General features: G+C 41.0%; 1 protein-coding gene and 1 long non-coding RNA gene across 29 annotated transcripts in view; one reads left to right on the top strand and one right to left on the bottom strand.

The window, feature by feature from the left end:
- The window catches only part of ptprt (protein tyrosine phosphatase receptor type T), a 1,055,968-nt gene that overhangs the window by 500,869 nt on the left and 528,546 nt on the right, over nucleotides 1-26,553 (top strand). For all 25 annotated transcript variants that reach the window (XR_011339907.1, XR_011339906.1, XR_011339908.1 and 22 more), the window contains one exon: nucleotides 15,876-16,169. Coding sequence is in view for 21 of the 25 variants with exons in the window: in XM_069884025.1 (XP_069740126.1) it covers nucleotides 15,876-16,169 (294 nt within the window). In the remaining 4 variants the exon portion in view is untranslated. The remainder of the gene's footprint in view (nucleotides 1-15,875; nucleotides 16,170-26,553) is intronic.
- Nucleotides 7,826-26,553, bottom strand: part of LOC138735730 (uncharacterized) — a 39,470-nt gene continuing 20,742 nt past the window's right edge. The window contains exons 3-4 of one of the 4 annotated variants that reach the window (XR_011339921.1): nucleotides 17,550-17,672; nucleotides 7,826-7,858 (exon numbers count right to left, since the gene is read on the bottom strand). This is a non-coding gene — a long non-coding RNA (uncharacterized lncRNA). Of the gene's footprint in view, nucleotides 7,859-12,330; nucleotides 12,453-12,951; nucleotides 13,540-17,549; nucleotides 17,673-26,553 lie in introns of those variants that run through there. The other 3 variants (XR_011339918.1, XR_011339919.1, XR_011339920.1) reach the window with 3 other exon arrangements.

Here is a 26,553-nt window from a genome sequence, read left to right as displayed (position 1 = left end):
GAAGGCTCAAAGATATCTGGTGTTCAGAGTAACTTCCCTAAAGTGTATAATGGAAGAAGCCATATTTTGAAAAAATAGCCACCAGGAAGGAAACCACTTAATAAGGCAGATAGCTTAGTCCCATGAGTATAAGCATGCATATACATGGACAAATCCTCACACAGAATGGTGTCATCAATCCACGTGCACCAGTGGTAACATCTGCAGACACAGCTGCGGCTTTGGTATAGTCAAACATCGCAGCTCCTTTGGCATTCCGTCATGTCAGAAATACAGGTGAACCTACACATGTGAGGTTTCCAGATATATTACCTGCTACAAGCAAGTGAACAGAGCAACATACTGGCATCCATGGGAAGGCAAAATGAAATTACTGCATCATTGATCCAGCTACAATCTCTCTCTTCTTTGCCCAAGAAGGAGATTCAAGTTTTTGATGGTGACCCACTTCAGTACCAAGGGTTCATTAGGTCTTTTAGACACAATATTGAAAGCAAAAACCAAGATCCAAAGATTGTTTTTATTATTTGGAACAGTTCACAAGAGGACAGCCAAAGGAACTTGTAAAGAATTGTCAACATATGTCCCTATATAGAGGATTTGATGTGGCTAAGTTTTTACTACAGGACCATTTTGGAAACAAGCATAGAATTGCTTCAGCTTTTATGAATAAGGCTCTTTCAAGGTCATCAATAAAACCGGATGATGCGAAACCTCTACAAGCATACACTTTCTAAGAGGATGTTGTAATGCCATGGAAGATATCGACTACATTCATGAGTTTGACGTAATATGTGAATCATCTTAAGGAAATTATCCTACCGGCCGTGGGATATATGGAGACCTATGGCTTGTGACTTCCAGAAAAAAAAAACAATCATAGAGCTACCTTAAAGGATTTGCTGGATTTCCTTGAACAGCAACAGATCCAATATATGGAAATACCAAAGACACTTCAATGGGCAAGATGTAAGGAGGCCCAACTCACAGCCTCGTACCAAATTGAAAATGAGTACCTTTGCCACTACTGTGTCAGCTGTAAATAAGGAAAAGGATAAAGTAACTAAGGAAAATGAGAGTTTGCCTGCTGAGAAGAGCTGTTTGTTCTGTGAAGGTGAACATGCTTTGGAAATATGTTCACGCTTGGAAAAGAAGGAACATAATAAGAAGATTGCTTTCTTAAAAGAAAATGGAGTATGTTTTGGCTGTATGTATGAAATTTAAAAATTGCAAGAAGCGACTTATTTGTCACGTATGCAATTTGAAGCATCCTAGAATGCTGCATAATCACCAAAGGAACAAGGAATTGGAAAAGGAACAAACAGAAACAAAGGAAGCAGCATAAACCAGTACTTTTTCCTCCGTTCAGACAAGTGGTCTGACTGGGGCCGGTGAGGATAGCTGCAAACTTTCAATAGTGTACAAGTCAAGACAAGGAAGGGGTTGCAACAGTACGTATTTATGCACTACATCTTTGTGCAAGGAAAGACTAATTAGTAGGCATATTCTTCAGTGAAGAATTTTATTGAGAACCATGGGTCAAAGGAAGGTCATTGAAACCAGTGTTGCTTCAGGCTTAGAGTTTGCTGGATTGCATAGTGTCAACTTTTGTGATCTCCCAGGCTTATACACTCAGAAAACTATGCTTGTGAAGAAAGGAAGCATCCCATATCAAAATGATATTGATCGGTGGTCTTATCTGAGGAAGGTTTATCTACTTGGAGTTAGTTCTGAGGTAGAGATGCTGATTGGCTCAGATCTACCATAGGCTCTGGATCCACTGGAAGTAATATGGATTGTAGGAGATGGACCTTGCACTGTAAAAAAAACCATGCTTGGATGATCATTACTGGACCACTAGGAGGGAAAAAATGATTATGCTCAGAAGCAATCAGCTCCAAGTGTCAACAGGATTTCAGTTGTGAAACTTGAGTTGTGGGAACAGCAAAAATCTGTAAATAAGGAATTCACCTCTGAAGAAAAGAAAACATCAATGTGAAAATAAATCAAAGGCATCTAAACCAATAATGAAGGAATAATTTTCATCAATAATAGATGAAAATGAAGTATTAGAGGATGTTGCAAATGCATCTGGTGAATATTCATATGTAATTAAATCGGAGGCAGGGCTTGAATGGTGGCAAAACGGGTGCAACTGCCTTCGGAGAGCAAAATGTTGGAAAGGGAATCAGGAATATTGGATAATCTTTAAAACAGTAACCAGAAATATTTAATTGTAGATAGAATTTGGAAAGCCAAAGAGCAGAAGGAAAGAATAACTGCTGAAGAAATTAATACAGTTACTGAGAAAAGGGATTCCGCTTCATCAAGATGTCAAGAGGAGGAGATTCATCTTTTGAAAGAGAACAATTCATTGGTTAAGAACACAAGACAGCTGACAACAGAAAATAATCAAGAATGTAACTGGAAGGCCCAGGAAATAACAATGAAGAAATTCAAACATTTCAAGTTTGCAACAGCAGGGCTGAAAGCAGAATGTGTCACATGATCTTTTAACTCCAGGTCAAGTTAGTAACTTCTCAGAAGATAATAGAAGAATTACTTTCCAATCAAAAGAATTGAATGCAGAGAGAGAATCTAATAAAAGCCTTCAAAATAAACTGTCAGAAACTGAGACTGAATTAGAAGTTGCAAAATTGGACCTGGAATTGCAGAAAAGGCAAGAGAAGCCAGTGGTTGAAAAGGCTTGCAGTTGTAGTTAAAAAGATTTATAGGAGCCATAAGTGGATCCAGCCTACTTCTTTACAGAAGGATTGTACAAATGCTGTGGGTGTTGTTAGTTTGAAGAACTAATGTTGTTTGAATCTTAACTTATCTATGACCAACTGCAGAGAAGAAAGAAAAAGATGAGCAAATCTGTTGCAGGGATGGTTAGAGTTAAATCGAGAGGTTCAGATAAATTTTCTAAATCTGGTTCTCAGAGTTCAAATTCTTCTTGCGAGAAGCCAAATGCTGAAGAAAGGAAGAAAGCTACACGACATGTTGAAGACGTACCTCATGTTAAACTCAAAGGAAAAGATGTGTCTGAGGAAGAACTGAGGTTTACTGCTTGACGTTTTAACTCAGGGATTCTATAGAAGGCAGAGGAACTTTGATAAGTAGAAACTGGCTTTATTTGTTATGTGTTTTCTACTTTGCCCACATTCTCTGCCCACGGGCAGAGGGTAGGCGGCGGCGGCCCCCGGCGGCCCCGATCCGGGCAAAAGCGAGGGGGAGGCGGCGGCCTCGGGCTCAGCAGAGTGAAGCAGGTGGAGGCCCCGGTCCGGGCAGAGGCGAGGGGGTGGCGGTGGCCCCGGCCTTGGCAAAGTGAAGGAGGCGGAGGCCCCGAGAAGCAGGCGGAGACCAACAGGTTGATTGCAACCAGGTATGGTCTGACCTAGGAGGGGAGGCAAGCCCCTCCAGCCCGGGTAAGAAACCTGCATAGGTGAAGGCCACTCCGATATAAAACCTATGACCCAAGGACCTCGCTGCCATGTCCCAGCTTGCTTGGCCACGACTCACGAACCATGGGTGTAAAGGGTGGGGACAGTACTGCGCACACTGCACTCCACCTAAAAGCTCCTTTGCGCAGGCCCGAGGACATGTCCATGACCTCCCCCTCCACGTCCTCCCCCTCAAAAGATGCTCACAAACTCAAGCTAGTATGCTGGAACATCAGAACCATGCTAGACAAGGCTGACTGCCACCGACCTGAACGTCAGTCTGCCCTCATCGCACAGGAACTCCTCAGACTTGACATCGACACAGCCGCTCTAAGTGAAGTCCACCTTGCAGATGTAGGCAGCCTCCAAGAACGCGGCACGGGCTACACACTCTACTGGTCTGGCAAGCCTATGGATGAACAACGCCTATCTGATGTAGGCTTCATGGTCAAGAACTCCATTGCCTCCAAACTCGAAAACCTCCCGACAGGCCACTCAGACCGGATCATGTCCATGCGACTCCCTCTTCAAAACAAGCGTCGCATCACCCTCATCAGTGTCTATGCTCCAAACCTCCAGGCGAAACCAGCAGAAAAGGACAAGTTCTACACTGATCTGAGCAACCTCATTCAACGCACCCCAACAGCCGACAAGGTTGTCATTCTTGGCGACTTCAACGCTCGCGTTGGCAAAGACTCAGAAACCTGGCCAGGAATCCTGGGCAAGCATGGTGTCGACAAGTGCAACGACAACGGGCGCCTCCTGTTGGAGCTCTGCGCAGAACAGCGGCTTGTCATTACAAACACCCTTTTACAGCAGAGGGACAGCCTGAAGACTACCTGGATGCATCCCCGATCCAAACACTGGCACCTCCTGGACTACGTCCTGGTGCGAGAAAGTGACAAACGAGATGTGCTCCTCACCAGGGTCATGCCCAGCGCGGAATGCCACACTGACCACCGGCTTGTTCGCTGCAAGCTCAACCTTCACTTCAAGCCAAAGTCCAGGAACAGTAAAGCCCCCAGAAAGAGGTTCAATGTGAGAGGAAACTTCCAGGCAATCCTCCGACGTTGCTCGAGGATGTAATCCGCCTCACGGACTCGTCCCCTGAAACCCTCTGGGATCAGCTGAAGACTGCCATACTGCAATCCACTGAAGAGGTACTGGGTTTCTCCTCCAGGAAAAACAAGGACTGGTTCGACGAAAACAACCAGGAAATCCAGGAGCTGCTGGCAAAGAAGCGAGCTGCCCACCAGGCTCACCTTGCAAAGCCGTCCTGGCAAGAGAAGAAACGAGCCTTCCGTCGCGCATGCAGCCATCTTCAGCGCAAACTCCGGGACATCCAAAATGAGTGGTGGACTAGCCTCGCCAAACGAACCCAGCTCAGCACGGACATTGGCGACTTCAGGGGTTTTTACGAGGCTCTAAAGGCTGTGTACGGCCCCTCACCCCAAGTCCAAAGCCCGCTGTGCAGCTCAGACGGCAAAGTCCTCCTCAGCGACAAGATCTCCATCCTCAACCGATGGTCAGAACACTTCCAATCTCTTTTCAGTGCCAACCACTCAGTCCAAGAATCCGCCCTGCTCCAGCTCCCTCAACAGCCCTTAAGGCTAGATCTGGATGAGGTCCTCACCCGAGAAGAGACATATAAGGCAATTGAACAACTGAAAAGTGGCAAAGCAGCAGGTATGGATGGAATCCCCCCAGAGGTCTGGAAGGCTGGCGGCAAAACTCTGCATGCCAAACTGCATGAGTTTTTCAAGCTCTGCTGGGACCAAGGATGCCATCATCATCACCCTGTACAAAAACAAAGGCGAGAAATCAGACTGCTCAAACTACAGGGGAATCACGCTGCTTTCCATTGCAGACAAAATCTTTGCTAGGATTCTCCTAAATAGAATAATACCTAGTGTCGCCGAAAACATTCTCCCAGAATCACAGTGCGGCTTTCGCGCAAACAGAGGAACTACTGACATGGTCTTTGCCCTCAGACAGCTCCAAGAAAAGTACAGAGAACAAAACAAAGGACTCTACATCACCTTTGTTGACCTCACCAAAGCCTTCGACACCGTGAGTAGGAAAGGACTTTGGCAAATACTAGAGCGCCTCGGATACCCCCCCCACAAAGTTCCTCAACATGGTTATCCAACTGCACGAAAGCCAACAAGGTCGGGTCAGATACAGCAATGAGCTCTCTGAACCCTTCTCCATTAACAATGGCGTGAAGCAAGGCTGTGTTCTCGCACCAACCCTCTTTTCAATCTTCTTCAGCATGATGCTGAAACAAGCCATGAAGGACCTCAACAATGAAGACGCTGTTTACATCCGGTACCGCACGGACGACAGTCTCTTCAATCTGAGGCGCCTGCAAGCTCACACCAAGACACAAGAGCAACTTGTCCGTGAACTACTCTTTGCAGATGATGCCGCTTTAGTTGCCCATTCAGAGCCAGTTCTTCAGCGCTTGACGTCCTGTTTTGCAGAAACTGCCAAAATGTTTGGCCTGGAAGTCAGCCTGAAGAAAACTGAGGTCCTCCATCAGCCAGCTCCCCACCATGACTACCAGCCCCCCCACATCTCCATCGGGCACACAAAACTCAAAACAGTCAACCAATTTACCTATCTCGGCTGCACCATTTCATCGGATGCAAGGATCGACAATGAGATAGACAACAGACTCGCCAAGGCAAATAGCGCCTTTGGAAGACTACACAAAAGGGTCTTGAAAAACAACCAACTGAAAAACCTCACAAAGATTAGCGTATACAGAGCCATTGTCATACCCACACTCCTGTTCGGCTCCGAATCATGGGTCCTCTACCGGCATCACCTACGGCTCCTAGAACGCTTCCACCAGCGTTGTCTCCGCTCCATCCTCAACATTCATTGGAGTGACTTCATCACCAACATCGAAGTTCTCGAGATGGCAGAGAACGACAGCATCGAATCCACACTCCTGAAGATCCAGCTGCGCTGGGTAGGTCACATCTCTAGAATGGAGGACCATCGCCTTCCCAAGATCATGTTATATGGCGAGCTCTCCTCTGGCCACCAAGACAGAGATGCACCAAAGAAGAGGTACAAGGACTGCCTAAAGAAATCTCTTGGTGCCTGCCACATTGACCACCGCCAGTAGGCTGATCTCGCCTCAAACCGTGCATCTTGGAGCCTGACAGTTTCCCTTGCAACCGCTGCAACCGTGTCTGCCTGTCCTGCATCGGACTTGTCAGCCACAAACGAGCCTGCAGCTGACGTGGACATTACCCCTCCATAAATCTTCGTCCGCGAAGCCAAGCCAAAGAAGAAGACCGTCTCTAGAGTGGTGGTAAAGATCACTCTTGAAAAGGCCATGTGCTGGTAACGTCTGGCTTTATGACAAATGAAGAAAGATCTGCATAATATTCAAATATTATGTGGATAATTGTATAATTATGTAAATATTATTAAAGTCTTTACATCTCATTATAATAATATAGGGCCAGTGTAAGAGCCAAAGGCTCGTTCCTTACCTGTGGTTTGGCCGCGGGCTTTGGTGGTGTCCCGGGGACTGGGATGACGCATGCATGCTGCTCAGCGCTGGCAGTGAGCAGTTAGATCCAGGGTCAGCACGTTCTGCAATGAGAATGTGTGGGGGTTTTCATGCATTGAAAAGTAGGTTCATTAGCCCATGTCATCAGTTGGGGCTATCCAAAGAGGTTGTTGAGCGTTGATCATTTCTGTTGTTGACCGTTACATGGACATTATAAAGTTATATGAACCTTGTAATGTTACATGTTACGATTAATCGGTATTTTTCGAGAACGTTACTTTCTTCTATAGTCATTTTTGCTATTTGATATTGAATGTTACTACAGACGTTGGCCATTTTGTTTTTGTTAATAAAGAGTGTTTAAGAAAACTCATTTGGGCTTCATTACCGATTCATTCAAGAAACGCATCAGCCTCTAAGCAAACATTTTATTGATCGAAGTCACTACAAGGGATATTCAATAAATACCAGCAATGATGTTCACATCCTCTGCACGAGTAGATTAAAAACAGCATGCCTTTTGTGACTTTGTTTCACCGAAGAACAGTTTTGATATGAGATTGGAAGTGAGTTGATATTAATATTCAGTAAATGTAGCAAGAGGATACAGTTAGCATCACAGAATCAATTGTTAGTGTAAAATAATTTAGCACAAGAGATTTGTTTAATCCAGTATGCTTCGAAGTGGCATGGGTCTTGCCATCATTGTCACTGCTGTGCTTAGCATGGAAAAATTAAAATGCTGTGTGAATTCTTCAGCTGAAAGAATTAGGTTTTTAGCAAGCGGAGTTGTTCCCTATGGGTTGTAGGTAATAAATTGTGGCTTACCAGTAAGCTTAGCCCCTAAATGCTAGCTCCCCTGCCATCTTCAGATCGAGCTTCAAATCTTAATAAGAGTGAAAAAAAACATTCATTTTTGTCCCTCATCATTATTTTTTTTTAAGCTGTTTACCTAATTTCTAAAAAGACTGACTCTTCAAACAGATCAGTGCGTTACTGCGATTATGGTGCCAAAATAAGTGCCTGGAAGAATTGGTATGCCCATTTGGATATACGAGAATGGAAGAGTCAAGAGAACAATTTGATATGCATTCTGCCACAAAATTCCTAATAGTGTTAGAGACCCAAGGGCATTTCTGATTTACATTGTTTAAAATGTATTGCCGTAGCCTTCTCTTGCTGAACTAGTCTTGGGAGATTATAAACCACTTTAATGTAGCTCACATGTTTGGTGAGATGCAAATTAATCCATATCCCAGGAGTGTCTTAACGATTACTAACTACCACCTGGCAATGTAGTCTAATTTCCCATGCAATGTTTCAAAAGAAATGCTGAACAGGAAACAGAGAGATTAATAAAAGACCCCCCCCCCCCTCCCCCACGATTGATGTGGAAATTATGCCAGGTTTGCCATGGTGCGAGAATATGCAGAGACAAATTTCCCATTTCATGCAGTGTAACCTGGAAGTGGTTATAATTGGGAACCCAATTGCATTAAATTTAAAAAGTACCACATATTCCAATTTCAATGCTTTACAATGTTTAGATTTCTTCTATTCTGGACTTTTCCAAATTATTCATTACTTCTATAACACATCTATTTGTTTCCTTAAAATTTCCTGTTGCTTAAATCTTGCAACGTTTCTAAAATGTCTCTGTTTTGACATTCTTTGTGAACTCAAAAGCAGCATTCACTGAATATGTACTTCATCTGTCTCTTAAATAGCTCACATTGTCACTCAGCAATTTGACATGTCATTTTTCCAACCAGTTAATTTGAGGTTTCAGCACTTGATCATAATCAACTAATTCAGTTCATTTATCGTGGGCTCTTTCTTTACTTTATCTGCTTTCAATTATTAAATCATTCTTATTGCTCGCCCTATGTTCTCCTACCTTCCAGTCATATACATATCTTGTTTCATTATTCGCAACAAGTCCTGGCACTGTATCATTCCTGCTAGACATCGAGCACATTAGAACAAATTGATTAAGGGAACAGTGGTGGGTGCAACAAGTTCCTTCTATTCTTTATCTTCCCCTGTTCCAATGGATTGTTTAAGAAAAATAACAAACACTAAGTGGTAGCCATGTTAATAAGACAGTGATTTCAATAAGTTGAACTTCCCTGGACTTGTTAACAGTCTATTGTAAACTTGATATAAAAGTGGGGTTTGAATTTCGTTCTTCTCGATCAATGAATGTGGCTTCACTCACCAACTTCCAGTGAAGGAGTAATGGACACTGAGTGATGCATTTCAAGGCACACAGACTCTTGAACACATTCCCTGTGGTGCTAATGGTAAACTATCAGTGAACATTTTCCTGCACCCGCTATGGATGGGAATCCACCATGTATCCCCAACTACTGCACAGTCTCTCTTGTCTCTCCCTCTAGCAGCAGTTGGTGTTATTCTGCCTGGCCTCATGTCTTGCTTCAGTGCTACTCAGACCTATGACGATCTCTCGCAAAATGTCAGTGAGTTAACTTTCTCAGTGATTCTTGTCAGGTGGACCTTGAGATTAGAGGAATATGGGTGTAATGGTTTTACATGGAATTTTATAGGTGAGCTGACAGAAGACTAGATGATATTTAATGTTGTACCTTTGTTTAAGAAGGACAGCAGGGGTAAACCAAGCCACGCAAGGCCAGTGAGGCTCACATCAATATTTAGAAAATCACTGGAGAAATCAAAAGGGATAGGATTTACAACATATGGAAAGGCACGGGTTTATCAGGGATACTCGGTATGGTATGATTGAGTTATGATTGAGTTTTAAGGAGGTAATTAAGTAGCACGGAAATGATTGAGGGAGGGAGAGTTAAGTGCACTGTGGGGTGTGATGGCACTTCCAAAGAATTAGAAAAGTTTGATTAGGCCCCAGCTAAATTTGGCTGCTGCATTGGTCCCAGAGGCCATGGCATACATTGAACAGTAGCTATGATTTCAGCTAAATGTTGTTTGTCTACAAAGGGCAGTAATTGTGAATCAAAGTTCTTTAAGTCATCCCTGCTTGATGCGTGATTTGCACCATATTTATGGTGAGTGACAATTAAAAATTGTTCGTCATAACCTTTACATTTATTTTTAATTGCTAAGTCAGAAAAGGACAAAATATGTCAAGAAAATTACATCAGCATCAGGTCCAATTTTCCACGAGCCAGCACTTCTGCTGAATATCAGCACACACTTAAAAAAGTAAATAAAATGTTTTTTGACACAAATGTTAATTTCCTGTTCCAATTTCTGGTTGCTGGGTCATGATCTTCCCATTAAATCTGAAGCAGCTTCCTTGATGAGAACTGGTAGCCAATTTAACCCTTTGGGTCCTGCGTTTTGGTTTTCGCCGACGACCAACAAGTACATATAGTCTGTGTCCCCATTTTCCAGGAGTGGTTTTATACCCATTTTGGTGTTCGTAGGGTAAAGGTTTACCTATAGACCCAGTCTGGAATATGATATATATATGATGAAAGTTTTAAAATAGCCAGAGTCCAAAGGGTTAAGTGATAATCAGCTTCTGAGTGATCTTCTAGTTGGCTGTTCTAACAGACTTTGGCTATTTTGCCAACTTTATATCTCAAGCTAAGGGGGTGTTAAAATTATGCTTCAAATTATACCCCCTCTGCCTTCTCTACGTTAGGGAATCTTGAATGGTCCAGGGAAAATGACTCCCTCATTTCCATTTCTCAAATCTTTCCTACTTGGAAAGAATTCCTACAGTGGTTAGCAAAGTGCTTACATTTTTGTACCAGAACCTTCTATGTTTGTAAAATTCCGTATTCACATCAAAATCGCAAAAGAACTCTTTCTTTCATTGTAATTCAGACTGAATTTCTTTAGAGATTATTCTGATTGAGAGATCAATCAAAACTCTGGAGAACAGGCTACCTTTTTTTTTAAACTTCCATTCTATCTTTCTGAAAGCATTTCGTTCTGAGTCTTGCCCCATTAGAAGCCAAGTTTCTGCTCACCAGAAAACATCATGGACAGAATTTATCCCGGATGAAGATCGAGAGGTGATTGGCCCATGCAAAAATTTAAGTGGGTATTGATGAGTGCTTCTTAATCCACTGTCACTTCGCTGATGATCGAAAGCATACTGCCAGGTGGTAATTAGCTGAATCAGATTTATTTATTCATTTTTGATCATCAAATAATCAATCAATTTTATGCTCTAATTGCAGTAGGAAAATTGACCGAGAGGCACAGCTAGTTCTGAACTGAATGTTTTCAGTACAATGGCAGTGATGTTGTCTGATTCCATAGATCTCTTGATGTTGCATAGAATGAACCGACAACTGAAGATTGTTTTTTCTGTATCCGTGAGATCTCAGAAGGAAACGGAAAAAGGTCATCCACTTGGCAGTTCTGGTTGAACGTGGTTGCGCATCCTCCAGCTCTGCCTTTTGCACTTGTACGCCTGGTCCCACCTTCGCTGAGGGTGGGGCAGTTCTTGATGCCGACTCCTCCTCGTTGTTTTATTATTTATCACTGTTGAAGATGGGATGGGGCATGATGACAGAGATTTGAGCTGTTCTTCTCATGACAGGATTTCTCAGTTCTGTATCATAGTGCTTTTCCATGGAGTTCTGAGTTGCAAACTTGCTAGGTTGGTACTTCATCACCTGGAATTCTTCCTGGGTGCCCTTTTGAAGTTCCAGTTCAATCCTCTTGCTGGATTGCAACAGAAGAAAATCAGTGATACGCTGTGCTCAGAGGTTGCATCATTGGTGGATTGTACTTTTTCTATTGCTGACAGTTCATGATATCCTATCAATACCCACTTCTAAGTTGCTCGATCAGTTCTGAGTTCAACACATGTAGCTTGAAGATCGTGCCACACAACAGGATGGTGTGTGTCTTTGATGTGTAAACAGGACCTTGTCTTCAAAAGTAAGCATTAAATACATCTGTGGATCTGCAATAGGAAGATTGATGATTAATGAGGACGTCCATTGGGTTTAACTTGTGTGGTTTTATTCTCTAATTTCCATAGTTACTGTCTGACAGTTACATTGGCATACAGCGGCAGTCATACAGCACAAAAACCCACCAAGTCCATGCCAACTATCTGGCACATTCATCTTGCACGAATATTATTTTATTCTTCTCATATTCTCATCAGTTCCTCTCAGATTCTGCCACTCGTTTACACATGAGGGACAATTTACTGTGAGCTGTTACCTTCCAACACACAATTCTTTGAGATGTGGGAGGAAATTGGAGCCGCAGTGTAGTCACAGAAAAAATGTGCAAACCCCACACATCATGGGAGTTGAGGATTGAACTCTCGTCACTGGAACAGAGAGCAGCAGCTCCACCAGCTGGGGCACTGTGCTCCACATTCTGCTTCAGAACCTGGTCAGGGCACTCATTGTTGCTGTGTCAATCACTCTTGGAGGTGAACCATGAAGATTCCTTTCATCGATTACCTTCTGTGCCCTTGCTATTTTCAGTGTTTCTTCCAAGTCTCACTTAAAATAAAGAAGAAATAGTATATCAGCTGAAGGAAGATGGTAGAGGGTCATCAGGAGAATTCCTTGCCCTGTTTGGCCAGATATGATGAGTTTTGATAGAGCCTGGGGTCGATGTTGAAAACTCCCAGAGCTATTCCCTTCCTCCTGAACATTACTGGACCATTACTAGTGGCTCTGTCTGCCAATGGGGCAAGATGTATCCAGGAATTGTCAAATAAATACAATTCTGTGAGTACAGCGATGTTACAGACTGTTCCTGTCTAAGTTAAGGCACACAATTAGCAAGTAGCATTTGTGTATCCTCAGGATACATTTAACTGGATGTATGAAATGATAGAATGCTACACTACTGTGGAAACCAACAAAATCAGGTGTGTAGAATGTCCACGTGCAGTACTCTTAAAGCAAGGCTGACAGTAATGTATATTCTCTTTTTTGAATATTTTATTTTAATTTTTCCAAGACTCATATAGAACATTATTACATACATCATATCAATAGTGTTTTTTTTTAAATTACAGGCTCATATGATTGCCCAAATCTCACTCCTCCCCCAGATGCTAACATATATTTTAAAAAAACAATTGTCCAAAAAAGAAGGGGGTGTTTGAGCTGCCTCATTAATTAGTCCATATCTTGATCTTCAGGAATTCAGTGAGATTAACCTAATTATATTATTTCAACTTTTTCGGGGAACCCAATTATATCCTTAGGCCAGTCTAATTCAAATAAGGTTGCCATTTTAATAAGCACATCATATTTCTTTTTAAGATTGTTATCTTTTCCAGGGGGGCACCATTTTGCATTTCCATATGCCATTGAGTAATAAGTAGGGGGGAGTCGGACTTCCATGTAACAGCGATTCAACTCCTGGCTACCGTTAGTGCAATCTTCCCGAACTGTATTCTGATCGTTTTGTGCCAATAACCATAAGATTGCTCAAATAAATACAATTCTGGTTCCAATGGAAAATCCACTTCTATAATTTTTTTTGTCAAATTTTCTGCCAAGTCACTGCAAAAAAGATCTTACTTTCATGCATAACCAGGTTGAATGTATGAATGTTCCAACCTCTCTACCATACCTAAAATATGAGAAAAGAATTTCAAATTTTAAACAGCGTAATTCATGCAGTGTAAGGTATAATTGGTGCATAAAATTCGATTGTGCCAATCTATATCCGACATTAATAAATGATGTTATCTTATCAGAGCACAATTTTGACCAATATTATTCTTGAATCTTTTTCTCCAAGCCCATCTCCCACCTTTCCCTTGATTTGTGCAAGCCCGGTTTTGGGCTATTGCTCTGCAATTGGAAGCACATCTTAGATATAAATGTACTTGTGATCACCTTTGGAAGAAGAACCTCCACATTGGCAGGGTCATGGCTGGTCCTAAACTATCTCTTCAAAAAGATCGTAATTGAAGATAGAAGAAGAAAGTTCTATTTGACAAATCATATCTCTTTTTTAGCTGTTCAAATATCATAAATTGTCCTTGATCCCTTTACGGTGCCAAGATTTTATTTTCTAATGTCATTGGTATTGACTCATTTTGATACAAGGATGTTTTTGAAGATGACCCCAGTTTTTGACCTATACATTTATTAATTTGTAATATCCAAATTATGTGTTATATGGTTATTTGTCTTTCCAGACAATCATTTAATATTCCATTTGTAAATTCTCTGCTATCTTCTCACCCACAATTTAAGCCCCAATCAGGAATATTCCATCCCTCAAAAAAAATGCAATAAATTTTGTTTGGGCACCCAAATAATATTTTTTAAATCAGTTAATCGGAGTCCACCCAATGAATAATCCCAAGTAAGTTTTTTTAAGGAGACTTCTTGCTAATCGATCGTTCTTTGCCAGTTCTAATAATGTAAAGATACCACATCAACCAGCTGGGTTTGTGGTTGTCCGACAAGGGATAAAGGACAACTCAGGAGGGGAAGGGGAGATTGGGGATAAATAAGATAGAAATAGGAGAATAAGGAAAATGTTGGATGTTGTAGGAATGTTGTCTTATAAAGAGTTGAAAATAAGAAAACAGAAATGGAAAAGGAGGAAAGGTAATGATGGAAAAACGGAAAGAGAAGATAAACAAAATATAAAAGGGCCACGCTGAACTATATGACTTTAAATATTAATGGATTACATAACCAAATTAAAAGGAAGAAACTACTAAATTTAAATGAATAAATGTATTCCATTAGAAAAAATAACATATAGGTTAAGAAATAATATTGAAATATTCGAACAAGTATAGGAGCCTTACATTAAATACAATAGCGAAAACCTACCGGGGACAAACATTACCTAAGTTGATGGAAGGAGAAGGAAAGAAAAGAATGGACTCAGTAGAATTTCTGGTGTATTTTTGTTGAATGACAACATTGTCTGACTGGCTTAATGCAACCTAGATTGTATACCTAAAATGGATGAGAGGGGGGGGTGGGGGGGTGGCTTGGGAGGAGGGGGGGGGAGAAAAAGTCACTGTATATGTGTGAAAAAGAAATAGTGTATATCATGGCTAATGTGATTTATGGTGTGAAAAATAAAAAAAATTAAAAAAAAAAAACCAGCTGGGTTTGTTTTATTTGTCTGACCGTGATTTCTGAGATCTATAATGTGGTCATTTCCACATTTACTACTGACATAGTGCAAGAGGCAACAAAAATGTGTAATTTAAACAAATTGTGCTTCTTCTCAATATACAGTATACGGAGTTGTAGGGAAAGGTTGAACAGGTTAGGAGTTTTTTTTTCCCAAGAGTGTAGAAAAATGAGGAGAGATTTTGATGGAGGTATTTAAAATTATGAGGGGGATAGACAGAGTAAATTTAGGTAGGCTAGATGCAAACCAGAGGACATGGACAAGGGGGAAAGGGGAAAAATTTAGGGAAAACTTCTTTACACAGAGTGCGGAATGAGTTACTAGCTACAGTGGTGAATGCGGGCTCAATTTTAAAAATTTGGACAAGTACATAGATGGGAGGGGTGAATAGGGCTATGGACTGGGGGCTGGTCAGCGGAACGAAGCAGAAAAACAGTTTGCACTGACTCCAAGGGCCTAAGGGCTTGTTTCTGTGCTGTAATGTTCTATGGTTCTGTCGTTCTGTAAGATTGGTAAGCGGCAACAGATATTTTTCTTACAGTGTAATTCCATCTCCATGGTTGTCATCTTACACTATATTTAATTTGTAATATGGTTTATATAAATGTTTGCACTGTGATTCTGCCGCAAAGCAACGATTTTGTGACATGTTCATGACAAGAAATTGTGATTCTATTTGTAGAATGTGTAAAATTTATCCAGATGCATTTGCCTCACAGAAGAATTCACTCTTAAAGCCTACATTTTGAATTCCAATTTGTCAGCAATTGAACTTGTTGCTTTTATATTTGATGTTCCAGAACCACCCACACCGATCGCTCCACCTGAACTTTTGGCAGTTGGTGCAACCTATCTGTGGATCAAACCCAATGCCAATTCAATCATTGGAGATGGCCCTATCATCCTGAAGGAAGTAGAGTACCGTACAACTGCAGGAAACTGGGCAGAGACGCATATCGTGGACTCGCAGACCTACAAACTGTGGCATCTTGACCCAGATGTGGAATATGAAATCAGAGTCTTGCTCACACGACCTGGAGAGGGAGGGACTGGTCCGACTGGTCCTCCTCTGACAACTCGGACCAAGTGTGCAGGTAAAGCAAGGGTGGTATTAGAGCAGATTAAATGTTAACCTCAAATTACAAAACATGTGGAAAAAAATATGAATGGAGAAAGCATTTTATCAATGGCAGCATTACTTTATGATCATGTGTGATATTTCTGATTAATGTGAAGATAGTCATTAAAAAAAGTTAGCTCTTGATTTGCTTCAACTGCAGGAATTAAAATGATTTACAGGAATGGTTGAACATGAACAGTGCTTTGGAGATTTGCTGATTGTGGATGGATTCATCTGAACCACAGTTAGGTCAGCACAAGGAGGGACGTGCTTAAAATGTGTTTGTTTTATTGTAGCTAATCTATGTTTTAACACTGACCAGAGAAAATCAGCAGATTGTATCAGTAAGACTAGCAAAACTGTAAACCTCCATAGCCTGCATATAATTGTGCATTGATGGACGTATTTCTAAGAAATTTGTCACGGTATTTAGAATTATTGCCTTCCCTTTTTTTAAAATTGTTATCAAGGCTATGGTATTAAAGTCTTCAATTTCAAATGCCAAAGGCCTTATTGCACTGTAGGACTTCCAACCATGAGAAGAGGACATTTGTGCTTGCAATTTTGAAAAAGGGAAAATTTTCCCTGGAGATTTGATTCTGGGAGAAAGGAGAATGAGAGCAACCCACTGCTGAGCCTTGCATTTTCAGATTACTAATTTTATCATTACCTACTTCCTAATAATTTGACAAGCCAACAAAGGAAGGCAGAGGTTCTCAGTTTTTGCCTCTTTGTTATAGTGAAAAATGGCAGGAAAATGCTGGGCAACACAACCCATTCTTTCCTGGTTGGGAATTGAAACTCATGGAGAGAGCAGCTGCATTCATGGTTTTCTCCACTCCAACAGCAATGTTCAGTGAAGTAATGCAAGAGGATACAGTCTTCAGCAGTGTGATATCATGGGCAGATATCTTGTACTTGTGCCTCATCCATTGTGTCAATGAGGCATTTATCTATTTCCCAACACCAGACACCTTTTCTCGCTGAGCACGATTAACATGATCTTTCCATTGATATCAATGAGTACAAAATAGTTCTGGGGATGTTTTAGCCAAAAAATAGATCCCATCAATCTGAAAGCAAAGTGTTAAATCCAATTTGATGGTTTAACATTCAATGCATTAATTTTCATGCAGTTGAAGCTTATATAAGAGGGGTGTAGAATAAAAAAAAGGCCTAAAATAGATTTGTTTATGATTAATAATTCTCAGCTGCCTCCAGTGTGTTCTTATTATGTCAGAGTGCCATTATTTGTAAAAAAGTTAATTTGCTGGTGTAAAGTTAATTGACTGTGCGTTAATTTTCAGGTATAAACAACAGTACTAATGACTATACATCCTTTAACTTGTACAACCTTATAAGATTGTTTGGTGAGGAGGACTTGGCTTGTGTATCGCTATGATGTTTCCTGGTCTCCTTTGATCTGAATCTCCGAGCACTCTGTGGATTCTTGAGCTCAATTTGCATATCTCCTGTGCTGAACAAAAATAGTATTCTATTAATTTTAAATGTTGTGTCATCAACTTTCTGCTCTGATCTTATAAGACTAGGTGACAAGCTTGACTCATGAACAGTGCTTAAATTCACTCTCAACATCAGGGTTTCAATTCTCTATTTCAAACACATTAAATGTGATGCTGACCTAAATTTGTACATTTGTTTTTGAAAATTAGTTTTAAAGAAAGCAAATGTAAGATGAGAATGTTTTTGTGAGGTACCTCAGCTGATTTGCTTCCATGCCTTTTACTGTAAAATGTTGTTTCACAGTTACAATTAACATCAGTTTGTGTATCTGAAGTAACCAAAAGCATCGCAGGAGTCTGATAACTACAGGATAACAACAACATCCGGTGCTCCCATTGTGGTCTCCTCTACATTGCAGAGTCTGGAAGCAGACTGGGATATCACTTTGTTGAGCACCTTGGCTCTGTCCACTGCAATAGCTTGGATCTCCCATTTCAATTCCACATCCCATTCCTTTGCTATCATGATCTTGTGCACGGCCAGACTGAGACCACCTGCAAATTGGAGGAACAACACCTCATCTTCTGTCTAGACACCCTCTCATTGGATGGCATTAACATCATCTTCTCCAGTTTCTGTTTATCCACACCCCCCCATCCTCTTCCCTGTCTCCTTTCCTCTAGTTTTTTTTTCTCTCTCTCTTCCCTGTCTCTTTTCACAGAGCCAAAATCATTTCTCACCATTCGTTCCTCTTATCCATTTAACACCTTTTGTCTGTTGGTTTGGACCCCTCCCATTTTCCCCCTTTCTCTCCCCAGTCTTTAATTTAGATGCCTACCTGCTTTTTGCTTTATACCTCGAAGAAGGGCTCAGGTCTGAAATGTCAGTAAGATATCTTTACCTCCTATGGATGTTGTGTGACTGGCTGAGTTCCTCCAGCATTTCGGTGTATTTTTTCATGATATTCAGAGCACTTGCAGACTTTAGTGTTTCACTCCAAACAAAAGGACTGAAACTGTCCTTCAATCTGGAGCTTGGTACTTTCAAGCTCGAGAATCATCTGCCTTACAGAAGGGGAAGAGAGTGAGACCGCGATGGATGGGTCCTCTGACAGCTTGGCAGCTTTCCAAAAGCACTAGATGGAGCTGATGGTGCTGAGGTTAGTTTGGTGTGATGGTCTGAGCTGTGCTTACACTGTTCATTGTTCATTGTAGCCTTGGGTGGAGCAGTTCCTGTCCCAAGCTTTGATGTATCCAGATAGGATGCTTTTTTATGTAAAAATTGGTAGGGGCTGTGGGGGCATGCCAGTTTTCCTCCGGTTTCTTCAAAAGTAATCACTGATGCACTTTCTTAGTCATAGTGTCAAAGTGATTGGGCCAGGACTGGTGTGATCATTAATCTTGGATCTTAAAGCTCTCCACCATTTCCACTTCAGCCTTGTACAGTGACTTCCATTTCTGGAAGTCAATCACCAGCTCTTCTTACATCATAGAGGGAGAGTTTATTATCCGGACACCATGTCACCATCCTTTGTGGGATGATTGATACAGTTTATGTCTGTTCATTTTTGATCAAATATCAATAGTGGGCCCCAATCCAAAAAAAAATTAGATCCATGCTACATAAAGTGGTGAAATGTATGGTTTATCACAATCGTATTATAAAAGTAAAAGACCCTCTTTTCAATCTTCTTCAGCATGATGCTGAACCAAGCCATGAAAGACCCCAACAATGAAGACGCTGTTTACATCCGGTACCGCACGGATGGCAGTCTCTTCAATCTGAGGCGCCTGCAAGCTCACACCAAGATACAAGAGAAACTTGTCCGTGAACTACTCTTTGCAGACGATGCCGCTTTAGTTGCCCATTCAGAGCCAGCTCTTCAGCGCTTGACGTCCTGCTTTGCGGAAACTGCCAAAATGTTTGGCCTGGAAGTCAGCCTGAAGAAAACGGAGGTCCTCCATCAGCCAGCTCCCCACCATGACTACCAGCCCCCCCACATCTCCATCGGGCACACAAAACTCAAAACGGTCAACCAGTTTACCTATCTCGGCTGCACCATTTCATCAGATGCAAGGATCGACAATGAGATAGACAACAGACTCGCCAAGGCAAATAGCGCCTTTGGAAGACTACACAAAAGAGTCTGGAAAAACAACCAACTGAAAAACCTCACAAAGATAAGCGTATACAGAGCCGTTGTCATACCCACACTCCTGTTCGGCTCCGAATCATGGGTCCTCTACCGGCACCACCTACGGCTCCTAGAACGCTTCCACCAGCGTTGTCTCCGCTCCATCCTCAACATCCATTGGAGCGCTCACACCCCTAACGTCGAGGTACTCGAGATGGCAGAGGTCGACAGCATCGAGTCCACGCTGCTGAAGATCCAGCTGCGCTGGATGGGTCACGTCTCCAGAATGGAGGACCATCGCCTTCCCAAGATCGTATTATATGGCGAGCTCTCCACTGGCCACCATGACAGAGGTGCACCAAAGAAAAGGTACAAGGACTGCCTAAAGAAATCTCTTGGTGCCTGCCACATTGACCACCGCCAGTGGGCTGATAACGCCTCAAACCGTGCATCTTGGCGCCTCACAGTTTGGCGGGCAGCAGCCTCCTTTGAAGAAGACCGCAGAGCCCACCTCACTGACAAAAGGCAAAGGAGGAAAATCCCAACACCCAACCCCAACCAACCAATTTTCCCTTGCAACCGCTGCAATCGTGTCTGCCTGTCCCGCATCGGACTGGTCAGCCACAAACGAGCCTGCAGCTGACGTGGACTTTTTACCCCCTCCATAAATCTTCGTCCGCGAAGCCAAGCCAAAGAAAAAAAAAAGAAAAAAAAAGAAAAAAAAAATTATAAAAGTATCAGATGTGGAAAATACATTTGACATTTTCTAAGTGTTAACCAGTGACATTAAAGTTACCTTTTCTTGTTACCTTAATGCTTACAACGTGAAATCCGATTTAAAAAAAAATTATGAGTGGTTAGCCATCCCCGTGTTTCTGTCTTAATGAGAAAAGGAAGGTAAAATGTCACACTTGTGTATGACATTCTATTTGCTTGCCATTTGTGGATTTGTCTATTGTTAATATTTTTGTGTATTATGAAGATAAATAAAAAGAACAATTGCCTTTATATTCTCAAAATATCACTTGGGATTCAAGCGTGATATGATTTTTCCGGACTGAGAGATTCACTATTCTCTGAGATAAATTGCATTCTTTTTGGACTGGATTCATTGTTAAATCAATATTCCAAGTCCTGTTGCACAGCATCTTACTTAGCTGGAAGCAGAATATGCTGGAAATGGCTGCATATCAGGCATCATCTGAATAGAGAGTTAATATTCCATCTCACTTACCTTCCATCATTCTTAACTAAAAGTTCATGATATGCCAGTTGCTTAGCCAGATTTTCATTCACTCCTTTTCAGATCACCTTAATCTGAAATGGTAGGAGTGTCAGCTATTTATACTGAAACCATGAAAATTTCAAGGAATTTCCATTAGATTGGATTTTTTTTTCAAATTCTGACAAAGGATATATGGTAAATGCAAACCATACCGTTAATAGAGCTGACCCAGTTATCTCAACATGCTATGAGCATCGAAGTCTTTTATGTTGGAATATAGAGTAACTATTTTTCAAAATTTTCACCAGATTTTTTAAATGTTGTGATCCATTTTAAAGATGAAGAGCAAGAGAGTTTTTGCACATAATATTTTTTAATTTCAAAATTCAAAGGTTTTCAGAATTTAACCCCACAATATAGATGAGTTCCACAAAGGAACGGAACATCAGTTGTGCAAAATGAAACTCTTGCTCTTTGAATCTGAAAATTATACTCTTTTTATAATTTTGTCCTGCAAGTCTCTGAATTAATCAAAGATTTCTCCCTGCTCTAATTATTTGCAAAGGAAATAAATGGTTATTGTAACTTGAGAATAGAATAGCTACTTACTCGCTGACTAAATGCCCTCTTGGATTGAGAAATTGAGGCACAGAATACTTTCCTTGCAAAAGAACTTGTAAATTTGTGGCTAGCTTGTTTAAAATTTATGGATATGTGACTGGTGTCTGCTTTACCAGATAAGGAACAGCTTTCTTGTTTCTTATCCAATCCTCCATGAGGCAAAAACCATCAATATGTTCCAGATTCATTGTTGGTGGAAATATTCTGAAATAATTTGACAGAAAATACAGATTGCATCAGTCATTACATTTTGAATACCAGGCTTACTCTTGCACACATTCTTATTTATGAGACCTGCCTTTGCTAAAGCTCTTTGAGTTGCAGAGATCCACAGCTCTCTCTGCAAACAATTTGATTATCAGTTGATGAGTCAGGTTAGACACAAATGCTGCTCTGACACTAATATTTGAACTGCACTACCTTTACTGCTACATGTAGAAATGAACTCAATAGCAAAGTGCAGCATTTCCTGTGGTCACAGAGATTGGTGCCAAGAGGGTGATTAGTGGGAAGGGATGAGAGAGTCACAAATGGACCAGTTCTTGAGGAAAGTGAAAAGAGGAGAAGAGGTGAAGATGATGGGATCACATTGTAGGCGGCGGAAATTGCGAATGGTACACTTGTGGCCACACCTCCTCCCTCACCACCATTTGGAACCCCAATCAGTCCGAACACTTCATTTGTGAATCTGCGGGGGTCATCAGGCCCTTTCATACAGTCAAAAAACCCGAGCGTCGGGAGACTTTCCTCCATGAATGGACCCTGGCCGACTCCAAGACACTAACTGCAATCCCTAACGGAGGAAGGTTCAGTAGCAGAGCATTGTGCTCTGCCACCCTGCATGAATGTAATGCCGCTGCATGCGACTGGCTAAGGGTGGGCTGATGATATCACAATGATGCCATCAGCCCGAGACCCATTTACCACCTCTCTCCCAGTCACTCACCCCTCTCCCTCCATGACTTCTTAAGGTGGGGAGCTGTTAGTTAGTGGTCGAATGATGTTAATGAATTATTACCGCAGTTCTACAAGTGTTCTGCAGTTCCTTAAAGTAACTAAGATCTGCAATGAATGGTATGGTAAGTGCTGAAGATTTTTGCCTTGACACCAAGCTTAGGTGCTCCTGGATATGACTATCACACATTGCCGATGGAGGAGAACATGAGCCGAACCATTTTGGTTCTCAGCTCCACTCCCACGCTGACATCTCTGTCCGTGCCCTCATGCACTGTCAGACCAAAACCACCCGTAAATTGGAGGAGCAATACCTAATTTTCCATCTCTGCACTCTCCAGCGGATGGTATTAATGTCAATTTATCTGGTTTCTAATAGCCCACTCTCAGTTTTTCCTCTCTCTTTCCTATCCCTCATTCTTCTTACTTCTAACTCTCCACTCCCTTCCCTCTCCAATCACAAAGCCCTCTCCCTCTCCTTTTATTTTGCTGAGTGCCTGTGGGACTATGCTCCTTTCCTTCTGTGAGGGGCACTAGACAAAGTGGCGACTCTGTCCATCTTATGGTAGACAAAAGTTAAAGAATTTTGTGTATGTTACATTCTAAATGTAGTATTATATGACAATAATGGAACATTTACCTTTACTATTCAAACACACAAGAAGTAAAAAATGAGTGGACGCTGTTGTTGAAGTAAAAACACAAAGTGCTGGAGAAGCTCAGTGGGTCAAACAGTGTCCTTTATGTAGCAAAGGTAAAGATACAGAAATGATGACATTTCTGGCTTGAGCCCTTCATCAAGGTATGAGAGAGTGGCAGGAGGCTCTCGTATATTGATGAAGGGCTCAAGCCCAAAATGTTAGTTATGCGTCTTTATCTTTGCTACATAAAGTACATTGTTTGACCTGCTGAGTTTCTCCAGCATTGGGTTTAACTTCAACCATGAAGTCTGCAGACTTTTGTATTTTACAACATGAGCAAAGGACCTGGAGAATAATGAACAAATGCTAGAATAGATGGAAGGAACAAGGGGACAAATGACCTCAGCAGGAGGCCATGTCTTCAGAGAGAAGGTTTTCTTCCTCAATTTCAGTGACAAATAATCTCTAAGATATCTCTGCTTCAGTAAGCGTCAACCCATTGAAGAAGCCACTTGCTTCAGTCACAGATCCAATTTACAAAGAGAGTGAAGGTGGCTGTTCCACAGGATGGAGAATGGCCTGCCACCCTCCTGCATACATGAAGGTGAGCTAAGCGCAAGGAACCATTATTGCTTCTGAAATAACTGCGCTAAAGATTGACACTAAGAGAAGCAAAGTAAACCAATCGATTTCTGTCAAAAGATCATTACTGAAAATCAATTGGCCAGGTACCTTATTTTAAACAGCTGATCTAAAACTAATCAGGAGGTTCCATAAATGGATCATACACATTATCGTGATAATATTATGCAAAACTGAAATCTTTCCATGTCTTATAAATGTGCTGACAGGATCCAGAATCCTGATCATATATCCTGTTCTTCTGCCGTAAGTAATCAAACTGATATTGAATGCTTACGCACTTCTGCTTATGCAAGCAAGCACAAAAAAATTTAATTGATTTAACTGGCATATTGTCTTATAAGACCAAGTTAATGCCACAATTAAGTTCATCATGTATAACAGAAACAGAAAGTTGGTAAGTTAGACTGACTTGTTGCAAGTGGCTTTCTTGAAAACTCTCCCCACTATTTACTGAAGTGTCACAATTCTTGTAATCCTGAACAGTGGCAAGATCTTTATTCTAGTTTATTAATCTTTCAGAAATGTACCTAGCCCTTTTTTCACTTTGTGTATGCATCATATCTGATACTTTCACGACTGTTATTTACAGTTTGTCCAATCTGTGATAAGCATGACTAACTTTACACAAGGAATAAAGAGTATTATGAGCACCTCTACTGGGATGTAGATACTATATCGTTCAGAATCAAATTCACTCAGAAACTTGTTGCAGTGATGGTCCTATTTTATGGGATCAATTTACCCATGAGTAATCTAAAACGTGGCCAAATTTTGGTTTAGACAGATTTAATGCATTCCCAGTGTTGATTCAGAATTGGGAGGTGTCTGAATCATGCTTCAGATCCTGTTTGGGGAAATTAGCCATCACAGTGCATTCTGGGCTTGAGCAGCTCCAGGTGACTCAGCAGCATCTCTGCCTCCAAAGATAATATTCTCTTAGCCAATCAGTTTGAAAAATATGTTTTCCATTGGAGCTAAAAGTTGTAAAAAATCTTACCTCAGCAGAATCCCTTTAAGAACTATCTCTCTGTTCATCTTGTGCCTGTTTCAAGTTCTCCTTGGGCCTCAGGGTGTGCTCTACTTCTGAACCACTTGTCACATACCCAAATGCAAAAGCCATTCTATTTCAGGTGAAAAGAAAATATATTTGCCTCCAAAAGGACTTGTTCATGTAAATGACATAAAATTTTGGTGCAAACTTAAAATCCAAATGTTGGGCTTTTTTTTCCATTATGTGGTAATATTGGATAAGATAGTGGTTTCATATTTCTCTGGTTAACCAATGAATGGAATAAAACTAACTACTCCCTATCTTTTCAACCTTCAAAAGCAAAAAGAATTTGATTGCTTCATTTCAATGGTACATACATGCCTATGATTGAAATGATGACATTGAATCAATAGATGACAGCACCTCAAATCAGTGGCAGGTATGAAAATTGAAAATGATTTGCTGGTGTAATTGTGGATTTCGTATCTTGAGGTTGGAGATAGTGGAAGGAAATTTATCTGGCATCTCCCCCCCCCCCCCCCCCCCACCCCCATAATCTAATTTCCTTGACAATGCTCCAAGAAGATGTGGCGAAGGGTATGTCATTATGTGACAAATGCAGACATCATGTCAAATATGCAGAGATTATTGCAATTGGAATCGCTTGAATTTCAAGTGTGGCGCGATGCATTCTGGAAGTCGTCTCAATTTCATTCCACTCTGGAAGAAGGAAACTTGCAGTTGAATAATACTCTTCTAAATTTCCAACTATTGTAATCATTTACATCAAATGACTTCAAAAGGTTCATTTGATAATTAGCAACATTATTATAATTCCATATTAATATGCTGTTTTCATTTTCATATTGTACGATTCAAAAAGCAAATTCCTTGGCGTATTTTTTCCCATGCTTAAAAGATGCTCTCAAAAGGCATGCTGTGACTTCAGTGATGTATGAGGCTGCAAGAATGCATATTTCAAACATCATGGGATAGAATGCATTGACAACCTTAAAACTACAAATCCTGGCCTTCTCTACATAATCATTTGGGCATCCATGAAAATTCCAGCCTCACTGGAATTCCAGCCTCACTGGAATTTTGGGACAATCCCTCTAATTTGTTCAAGAGAAATCTTTGCCCTCCATTAAGATCTGCATTTGACAGTGATTCTACATTTGAATGCTAGAACTTGTAAGAGCGGCATCAAGCATGCACAGCAAATTGCACATCTTGTAGCATGTTCTCTAATCATAAATGAATCAATGCCATAAAATTTAGCAACAATTCATTTTCTCAAACAAAACACAGGAAAATTAATAGCTATTATTTTAGATATATTTGAATGAATCCTATATCCATTTTCTTAATCTAGCAACCTATTTTATCCTGATATCTTGATTGATGATGAGAACTTTCATTTCACCAAATTCTATCAGAAGTCCATTAAGTTCAAGTTCATTATCATCAGACTGTACATATAGAGAAAATTTCTCTGGACCACGCTGTATGCACACGCACCTCTGTGCATTAAGATAGAATTTTAATAATATAAAATTTTTGGGAATGATTTACTCTGTTACACGATACTGCTCATAAATCTCTCTGCCTGGGGGAAGAAACTATTTTTTAGCCAAGCAGTCCTGATTTTGTATCTCTTTCTTGATGGTAGTGGGTCAAAGA

Source organism: Narcine bancroftii, chromosome 6 (genome assembly GCF_036971445.1).
Source record: "Narcine bancroftii isolate sNarBan1 chromosome 6, sNarBan1.hap1, whole genome shotgun sequence".
Classification (NCBI taxonomy): domain Eukaryota; kingdom Metazoa; phylum Chordata; class Chondrichthyes; order Torpediniformes; family Narcinidae; genus Narcine; species Narcine bancroftii.
Note: the sequence above shows the minus strand (reverse complement) of the source record. Positions and strands in the feature narration are given on the sequence as shown.